We start from the raw sequence: 10792 nt of genomic DNA on the forward strand, positions 1-10792 counted from the left end.
TATATATATATATATATATAATATTTATTTCTATTCGGTATGGGAATACCGAAAAAATGGAGATGTAATCCCGAATCCCATACCGAAAATTTCGGTTTGGTTCGGGATGACATACCGAAATTTTCGGGAATTTTGGTTTGGGATCGGGATTTTTTCGGTTTGGTTTGGGATTTTTGGGATTTTTTTCCAGCCCTACTTTGTGGGAAGACCTAAAAAATACACGATTCAGATCGTTGAAATAAATATTACAAAGAGCCCCATAAAAACGTGTGTAAAAAGAAGTAGTGCAACATATCCATCTCCTAAAATTAATTTCTCTAAGAATTACCTTATAGCCTTGTATCATAGAAAAAGCCCACAAAGAAGAGAACAAAACGAATTCAAACTTAATCGTACCATAGATGGATTTTTTTTTTATACGTTACACGTGTTAATGTTCTCACAATTATTGGTATGAACATGATGTTACAACTCAAGCAACATGGTTAACTAAAGCCATGAATGTTGAGCATTGGAGAATTGTCCAAGTCATTGCAACAGTCGTACATGTAATCAACATCGTTAATTAAACGCATATATTGAAAAAAAATCGAGTTTGGAATTCTACAATAAACTTGAAAATAAAATGATGACTATAATGACGAAAATCCTTCACCACCACATGAATCGGCCACATGATGATATATCTTCAATATATATATATATATATACGCGCGCACACACACATACACACGCATAAAGGGTAGCATTCACAAAGTACCATGTTACTATTCTTCGATTAAGTTACTCAATCAACATCTGACCCATGCAATAATACACAAACACACATGATGCATTAATTCCGTAGCCAAAAGACATTAATATAAAGAAATTGAAGGAAAGTACATCTCACTGTAATTAACATAAGAGTAATACTAGAAAAATCAACTATTTAAATTAAATTTTGTAAATCATATGATGTGTTTATGGTTAGATTGGTACTTAAGTGTTAATTAACATGTTTGTTTTTTACCTATAACACATCACATAGTACACAAATTTGATTTAAAATTTGGTCTACCTAGTACTACTTTTCACGGAAAAATACATCTAATTGTAATTAACATATTTTTATTGGAAAAATCTTGTAGTCAAAACTATTTATTCCTGAATAACTATTTAAAGTTCATATGCCAAATATCAAATGAACCGGCGATTTTTTTTGTCACTCATATGTAGTAATAAGGTTGAAGTATCAAAACCGTTGGATACACAAGGATCGTTAAATAGTTTTTTATTGGTTTTTAGCAAAAGATTATATTTAAATTATTATTAAAAAAATAAATGGTTCTCCTTAATATATTTGTACGATAAAAGTATGTTGCTAACAATTGAGTGGACAATGAAGTGCACCGAATAAGTAGACATGAGCATTAATTGTCTTCATTGTTCAGATACAAGCAATGTTTAGAGAGAAATTCAAACGAATACAAGAATGAAGACTCTTAGCCGGCTGATATGCAAAATAGGCTTCTTTTTTTTTTTTTTGTATAAACGCGTGAGGGGCCATTTGCCCCGGTCTCCCCTTGGCTTTGCTTAATACGAGCCTCCCGTACTATATTTGAAAGGTTGACGGCGATTTTTCTAACTTATCTTTTCTCTCTTCCCTCCCTACCTTCTCTCTTCTCCATTTGATTCCTTTTTTCCAATTCTCTCTCTCCCTCTCTCCCCCTCTCTCCCTCTCTCTCTCTCTCCAAATATTGCCACTGTGCATTGACGAGACTAAGCTTTCCATCCCTTCTTCATAAAGTTCATAAACTACGCGTCCTTTCCAACACTCACTCGCCAAAACCCTAATTTTATCTCTTTTTTTTTTCTTCTCTCTCTCTCTCTCTCTCTCTCTCTCTCTCTCTCTCTCTCCCCCTCGTCCTTCAAATTCATGCTCAATTCTCACGGCCGATTACAATCCACCACTTCACGGCGGATCGTCCTGATCGATTCTCATGGACGACGACAACGAAAAACGACATCCACTAACCACGACCGAGTTCACGACTCAGTCCACCTGGACTCCCGACTCGGACAGCGCCTACTTCTTCAATACCCACGACAGAGACAACAACATACTCAGCGAGTTCGGCTGGATTTTCAACCCGGACGCCTCCAAACCCGATGACTGCTTCCCCTGCCTCGACCCCATCGCCGCCGCCGCCGACACGTCCGATTTGGCGGGAACTACTAGTAGTGGTCCTCTTGTTTTGGAGAACAACAGCAGCAGCAGCAGCGCCGCCTTTGGGAGCCCCGACCCGGCCCCTGTTGTCGGATCCGCTTCGACCAATCCGTCAGCGTCTACGAGCTCCAGCGAGGATCCGCCTGAGAGGTCTACAGGCTCCGGTGGCAAACCACCGCCCGAGATACCGTGAGTTGGGTTTCCATGATTGAGTATTATTGATTAATGATGGCTTAATGCGTGATTAACTTGCTTTTTCGTGGGCTAAAACTGTGGGAGGGGATCTTTTAACAAAATAAATAGTTCAACGGTGAAAAATGAAAAATATCAAGAAGGGAGTGCAAAATCTGCAATTGGGGTGTGCGTCCATACGCTGTAGAAAGTAAGAAACTAGAAGAAGCTCCACTTCATGCAAGTTGGGGTGGCATTTTCGTAAATCCACAGAGATTTAGGGCGTGGCAAAGCAAATTTAACCGAGATTGAAGGGCTTTTCAAGTTTCTAATTTTATGGACGCGAACACCGCCGTAACAGCGGCGGGATGGCGTGCTAAAATTCGCACTTTTAGGTAAACGCGTGCGGGGAAAAAAGAGGGAGAATATGGTGGAAATAAAGCGAGTTTTTATTATATGATTGTTTGTAAATGATTTGGGTTTAATTAGGAACAATAATGTAATTATATGCTTGCTTTATTTGTTGTAGGGTTTTTTAATATTTTAATATTGATTTGTTTCGTTATTATTGCGACTAGTGCAGTAGCATTTTCGTGAGTAAGTGATCGATGCATGTGACATACTTGTCTCTTAAGTTGCACTACCATAATAAAGAGGGAGTTGGGTGATGATAATTCTGGATTCTTCTTTAATTTGTGGTGCATATTTTTGGATTTCTTCCTAATAATAGGGGTTTATAATTACACAGAGAGATTTTACAATGTATCGGGAATATGGGTCGGTACAACAAGTATCACAATACAAGTGGTTGAACAATATAAATGATTGAATACTTGGAGAAAAAAAAAATTTCAACCACTGATTTTATGACTTGGCCGTGTTCTTGACACACTGAAAATTTCAAAATTAAATGCACCATCTCACTTATAGTCGCCGACCATGTTGAACCATTTGCTAATGCATGTAAAGTACTGTTTTGAATTTGAGATTTAATGTAATTTTGATAAGAATTAATGGTTTATTCCCTGACAATTTAAGGTTAATTTGGTCCTATACTCTGCCATCCCTCCTCTAATTGTTTTTTTTTTTTAGTACATTGATATATTTTTACACAATGGAAGATGGGTAGTTCGGCTAAACCATACAATGAGCAACCTAATTTGGTATCAAATTTGCCATCAGTAATTGTTAAAATAAGTATGTTGTTGTATTTCCAAAAACTCTAGTATTTAACAACTCCAAATACACTTGCATTTTAGATTTAATTAACGTAAAACATAATGCATGATATATACACACACACATAATACACTTGCATATTAGTTTTCAGTGGTAATTGAGACTTAATTAATAGAGCACTACTCTTTCATTGGTATTAGTTTTAGTTGGATCACATTAATTAGAAACTAAACATGCATGAATATGTAGTAGTACTTTATATAACATTTCCGTTTAATTTCCAATATATAGGAAATAAAATTCACTTATGTTTTGCCTTTTTTCTTTGGATTTTTCAAGCTATTGTTTTTGTTGTGATAATTGTAGGTAAAATATTTTGTAGGAGTAAGGTTAAAATGAAGGGGCCGAAGAGAATCCGGCAGCCACGATTCGCATTCATAACAAAGAGTGAAGTTGATCATCTTGAGGATGGCTACCGTTGGCGGAAATATGGTCAGAAGGCTGTTAAAAATAGCCCCTTTCCAAGGTCTAACTTTTCTTTAAATTTTTTTTATATTGTTATTTGGGAAAGGTTTGAAACTATTTCATTAGTTTAGGAAGGAAGAAGTTTTGAACTCTCATCGCATAAATAGAAACTCAACATCCTATCCACTAGGATGTTAGCTAGACTTCATTTGTAGAATCTGATTCATGAGGAATGCACCATTTACATACAAAGCTTAATATATATACACACACTAGTTAAGCTGAAGATACTACGTGCAGCTGCTAGGCAAGCCTGGCTTCCAAGGTCTGTCACTAAATTACTATCTCCACTAAATTAGCTGGCGAGGAACTTGACATTCTTTTCAGTGCTGAATTCAAACTAAAAATGTTGGTTGATTTGATTAAACAACAATTTTCTTATGGTTCTTGCTATATATTTGATTTTGAGATTGTTAAATCCTTGTCATCTGTAAACATGGAAACATTTTTCTTAATTTCTTATAACTGATAACTTTATTTATGTTTACCCTAAGTCTCCAAGCCTCAGGAATACGTCTAGATATTGTATAATTTACGAGCGTGCCATTCCATTATCTAACGACAGAGAATACTTGAATATTAAACAACTAATTTCTTCTAGCTGACGAAATTTACAAATATGGGCTCAAACAACTTCAAATTGAATTATTGAAACAAGAGAATATTCGAACAGTAAATGTATGTACATGCATGCCTTGTAGTTTTTATACGCACATTCTTACACTCAATCTTTTGTTTAATTTGCAGGAGCTATTATCGCTGCACAAATACCAAATGCACGGTGAAGAAAAGAGTTGAGCGTTCCTCTCAAGATCCCACAACTGTAATTACCACATATGAAGGCCAACACTGTCATCATACAGTTGCATTCCCTCGTGGGGGAGTCATTGGTCATGAATCTGGCTTTGCAGGCCACCAGTTGGCTCAGCTGCCTCCAGCCTCACAGTTCATGTATTATCCAACAATTCGACCCAGAGAGATAACTAGTCCTATTAATTTGACCCCAACCTCGTCGCACCAAGTAGTAGTCCCACGTCATGACGATGATCAAGCTGCAGGAGGATCATCCCACTCCACTGACCCTCAGCTAACCCCACCTCTTCCTACAGACGAAGGGCTTCTTGGAGACATTGTACCTCCTGGGATGCGAAATTGATGAGGACACGGATAAAATGGTAACAATACACACCAATATTCCACTTGAATTATTTAACTGTTGAATGCATATAAAGATCTTTCTAATTTATAATGCCTAAGAAGAATGACTTTCATGACATAACACGTTATAGTAGCAGTGTACTCGTAGAAGTTGCTCTTACGATAAAAGTTCATAACGTCTGTACTTCCTTCTTAACAATCACCTAGCTTGAACACTTTCAGATATATATATATATATATTAATCACCAGAATATAGGCAATAGTACTGTTGGTTTGAACACCCTAAAAGTTAAAAGGATGATGAAGAATTATAGCAACTTAATTATATAGTAATTTTGATTTCTTGAGATGCATGTTACTTTAGGCGCTTGAATGGAAGAATGTAGCTTTTTAAGGATGAGGATCCACTCCGGATCCTCTTTGTGAGGATCTTAGGAATCCTCATATCATGATCGTTCATAGTACATCATGTGGTCGGTTTTCGTTATGTACTATTTGTGTTTAATTTTAAATAAACGGTTAGAATGTGAGGATCCCTAGAATCCCCACAACTTGAATCCGAATGGAATCCAAATATTCTTTTTAATTCTATCTCCTTGTTCTTAATCTATATGACTAGGGAAGGGGATCCTCTTTGGATCATTTCCACCTAATCCTCTCAATCAATCAATCCGGGCTTTTAAAATTTGATCAAACGGTTACAGTTATTATAACTTTTGAAGAGGCCCTTATTTGTAGTCGTTTGATCAAATTTCAAAGGTCCGGATTGATTGATTGAGAGGATTTAGTGAAAGAGATTCAGAGATGATCCCTTTCCTATGACTAGTATATAGTTTTGGAATGAGGATCCTCTCCAAATCCTATTTGTGAGGATCCAGGGGCTCCTTCAATCACGTCCGTTCATCGTACATCGTGTGGTCAAAAATCATTGTAAATTTATTCATTTAAAATTAAATACAAATATTACATGAGGAATATTAGTCATACGATTTACGATAAATGAACACAAAGAGGATCCGAAGAGGATCCTCGTTCATAGTTTTGTGCATCTAATTGTGTGCTTGTGGCTTTTGATGCACCACCACTATCATTTATCAACATCATGTAGTTCTCATTGGCTACAAACTTATCTGCTACGCTTGGGATCTAGTGCTAGGTTGTTGACTATATCTTATCTTTTGATTAGAAGCATGCCAACTTTAATTATTATGCCTACACATCTTCTTTTCAGCTGTCTCCTCATTCAGCTAAAACAAGTTAAAGGAAGCTCCATAACATGATAATTCAAATTTTTTTCCCTTAAAGGGCGTTTGGATTGATTATTTTCATCTCCATATTTGCAATACATATCTGATCATTCAAATGTTAAACTGTTATATTCTCGGAAACCTCCGACGTTATTACAATCTTGTGGGGCGAAACTGATCAACATTTTTTGTTATGTGAGTTGAAATTTTAACTGACCATTTAATAATCATTTTATTTTTAATTTTAGTTTATAAAGACTATAAACTTATTTGGTAAATGTTTTCAATTAAAAATAAAATAAGATAAATTTAAAGCTATTTTTTGAGTTTTCATACATTGGGGGATTTAAAAAAAAAAACAAACTAAAATGGTTATTTTTTGGTGTACTAATAAGAGTTTGAAAACTGAAAATAAAGGGTGGTTTGATAACCAATTCATTTCAGTTTTTATTTTTATATTTTTTTTAACTAAAAACTTGTTGGTAACTATTTTTAGTTTTCCAAAAATTGAAAACTACTACTGAGCCTGGTAACTTAGATTTGTAACTATGCAGCGCATTAAAGTGATTGGTAGTGGTAGAGCTTGAGTTGGGTGGGTAAAGGTGGGGTGCGAGGTTGCATTAAGCACGTCATATGCTACTCGGGTTAGTAGGGCACCCCACTCCTCAAGGGTGGTAGCAAACCAACAAAAATTAAAAACTTTTTTTTCTTTTTTTTGCCTTTTTGAGCTGGTTTTGACTTGGTTAACAAATGGGGTGGCTATATTACTCTCAGGAGGTGGTATGCGCTAAGACTCGTGCATTCATATATATATATATATATATATATATATATATATATATATAGATCAAAATATGCATCAATTGAGAATTTTGGGATTGACCAGAACATTTTAAAAAGTAAGAGGGAAAAAGCTTACAAAAGAAGAAACGCATACAAATTGATGCCGTACGTTCTCTTTCAGAATGGCTGCAGTAAAAAAATATATATATATATATATATATGATCAAAATATGCATCAATTGAGAATTTTGGGATTGACCAGAACATTTTAAAAAGTAAGAGGGAAAAAGCTTACAAAAGAAGAAACGCATACAAATTGATGCCGTACGTTCTCTTTCAGAATGGCTGCAGTAAAAAACGCAAAACCCTTTAGTGTGTAATAATCCATGAGATACGCAAATTTCATTTTCAGTGCTGTTAATCATGGTTTAGCAGATAATACGTACTTAATTTAACTAAATCTTTGTTGTGTAGGTAGGGCTGTAGGATCAATATTGTTAAATTAGCTTGGCCAACGTCGTCGTCTCTACAGGCCATGCATGCATGCGGGTAGGCTTAGCAGCTGCATTTTCTTCAGCTTCTGATCTAGCTAGTATATATTAAGCTTTGTATGTAAATTAATGGATTGTACCTCATGAACAGAATCTTTCATTTTTTGTACATATATATAATCGAACAAATTATCCCAAGAATATCATATATTTATTCGCAACGTTAATTGCGAAAGTTGATTAACTCAAAACTGAGATTTGATTACCATATTTATTCAGACAGAATTTTTGAAGACTCCACTTTTTGTTTTATTTCACGTGATATTTTTTCAGACATCGTATCGTTTTAGTATGCAGTTTTAGTTCTTAATACTGATCACATTGGATTTGGTTGGTTTTACGGACTTTAATTTGTATTATTTTATAATATAAATAAAGCATTTATTCAACAAATAATATATATGTGTGTATATATATATATATGTGTGTGTGTGTGTGTGTGTACCATGCATCGATCGTATTGTAATCATTTCGGTAGGTTTTGTAAAGTAATCGTCAGCTTCAAAACCCAGAATTAATCGCCAAACTAAATTTGTATGATCCTTGAAACATATTGTTTTTCCAGGAGATATGTGAATTGCCCTAGTTGTATAGTTGTCGGCTGAGTTTGCGTACGCGTTGCTTGGCCGACATTGCTTTTTTCACTCTTCCTTTTCACCTTTGTTTCGTCTTTTTCCGGCAATTACGTACGTAAAGCTTCCTTACCGGCAGACTGGTGTTAATTAAAGTGCCAATTCCCTTACCCCTGCGCCATTTACCAGAATTGTTAATTAATTGCCGCCTAATATTCTAAAGCTGGACATGATTAATTTATGTATACCTACCGGCCTAGCTTTTTCATGAATAGCAGTTTTACAAATTCGGTTTGAGATTCAGAGAGGAACGTACACTAGTTAATTAACTACTAATCAAGTAACGCAGTGACCAGTGGCCCCCTCTTTTTGTTTGGTGATGGCAGTTGCTTTCTGTCGAACATAATTTCCCTTTAAAAACCCTAGAAAGCACCCGTGAGTAAAGTTACCCTAAGGACGTATAAAGAAGTTATCTTACGTTAGGTTGCGGATTAATCCTGTTATAGTTGATATCGTTGTTATTGTGTTTGCAAGTGCAGCTAGCTGCAACGGAGTATAACTAAAACATAAAAATCCAATCGATTAGAACTAGATGGTATTTATTTTGGTCCAAGTTTTAGAAATTATAACGATGTGGTTAATTTTGATAAATTCTGTGTGCATGCATACATTAACAATTCCAATTCCAACTCCAAAAGAGCGTGTGGAGTTTGCATGATTAAAATGAAGGCTTTCAACATTCATGCATGAACAAGTGGCGTGGTGTCGTGTAATCAGATTCTTCAATGTCAGCATAGCAGATAGCAGAGGACGCGCGCGTGCGGTATTGAGCAGCTCTCTGAGGCTCTGAATCAGTGATGAGTGAATAAGCAGCGTAAAGTGGTAACGTAGAAAATAGAAATTGAGGTGGTCCAAGAGATGAGCTAAACCTGCCGCTATGTGCGGGAGGGGATATGATCACAGGCCAGGAAATTTCCAGTCTCCCGTCTCCTTGATCGTCGGTGGCATGGAATATGTATATATATAGGAAATCTTTAAAGGAGGAGATTTTATTTATTTATTTATTATTATTTTTTAATAAAAATAGAGATTAGTTGTGGGGTTCACACCACATCAAACTTTAACGATCCGAATCGTCTATTTTTCAAGTTGCACCATATACATCATCCTTGCAAAATATTAGCTAATCGGAAATGTTTAAGACACCTAATTGGGTCCAAAGAAATTAATGAATACTTTGTTATATAAAAAACAATAAAATTTTATCTTGATAATTAAATAGGCAAATGGTTTCAAATTGAATTGAATTTTTGCAAGGATGATATATGAATAGAGACTTACAAAATAGACGTTCGGATCGTTGAAGTTCGATGTGGAATGAGCCCCACACTTAATCCCCTTTTTTAAAAAAAATGGGGATCCCTTTACATAAAGAGCCTTATATATACATAACGTTTATTTCATGTAAATTAATAACACCATGTGGCCGTATAATTGTCATATAAAAAAACTTCTCATTCTCAATGTGCGCAGTAGCTTCCCATCGCATCCTCATTCTAACCCTAGCCGCTGTTTAAAGTTAGGCTTAAATGTTAAAATGGTCCCTGTGTTTTAGTTATTGGGTCAATTTAATTCTTGTGTTTTCAATTTGGCCAATTTGATCCTTGTGTTTATCTTCGTTAGCCAATTAAGGACATTTCCATTCAATTTCTGTAAAAAATTTATAAATTATTACAAACTTATTTATAAAATTATTTTAAAATGAAAAAAAATTAAAAAAAAATTTTATTCTCTTCCTAACTCCCCGACCTTCTCCCTAACATTACCCCTCTCTTTTCTATGTCACAACCTTAATCATTTTTAATATTGGAAGCTTTATCTCTTATATGTGTAATTTCTCATTGATTTGCATTTTTCTGTAAAGAGAAAGGGTAATTGTATCTCATATAATTTTTCTTATGGGTTTTTTTAAAAGAGATTGAATTAAATGTCCTTAATTGGCTAACAATGACAAACACGAGGACTAAATTAGCCAAATCGAAAACACAGGGACTAAATTGGCCATATGATTATAACACAGGGACCATTTTGACATTTAAACCTTAAAGTGATATAGAGTGGTGGAACTGTCGAATCTTGTGGCCTCCGAAAATGGAGGACTTACCTACACGCGTTTGTACGCCTAGGTATTCATGGCATCCTAGATGATTAATACAATGTCACGTATTTTGAGATTTTTATATGTGATTGGTTTTGAAATATCATCATCTTTGCATTCTAGTTTTGTTTCCTCTCGAAACTGGACAACAAGTGGCAGACCTTATGTCCATATTGTTCCTGTGATTTCAGTTATGTGTAACATCCAATCAATCTATAAATCGTAGCCGATCTCCATC

General features: G+C 35.2%; 1 protein-coding gene across 2 annotated transcripts; it reads left to right on the forward strand.

Annotated features, from left to right (window-relative positions):
* Nucleotides 1–1887: 1887 nt before the first annotated feature.
* Nucleotides 1888–8032, forward strand: LOC137737723 (probable WRKY transcription factor 57). Of its 2 annotated transcripts, none has more exons than XM_068477272.1 (4): nucleotides 1888–2398; nucleotides 3942–4085; nucleotides 4832–5259; nucleotides 7748–8032. In XM_068477272.1, the coding sequence occupies exons 1-3, from the start codon at nucleotides 1983–1985 to the stop codon at nucleotides 5238–5240; spliced, it is 969 nt and encodes a 322-aa protein (XP_068333373.1). In that variant the 5' UTR covers nucleotides 1888–1982; the 3' UTR covers nucleotides 5241–5259; nucleotides 7748–8032. The 2 variants fall into 2 exon arrangements, with proteins under 2 accessions (XP_068333373.1, XP_068333374.1); XM_068477273.1 differs by having other exon boundaries at nucleotides 2014–2398; nucleotides 3926–4085.
* The last annotated feature ends 2760 nt before the right edge of the window (nucleotides 8033–10792 follow it).

This window comes from Pyrus communis, chromosome 6 (assembly GCF_963583255.1).
Source record: "Pyrus communis chromosome 6, drPyrComm1.1, whole genome shotgun sequence".
Classification (NCBI taxonomy): domain Eukaryota; kingdom Viridiplantae; phylum Streptophyta; class Magnoliopsida; order Rosales; family Rosaceae; genus Pyrus; species Pyrus communis.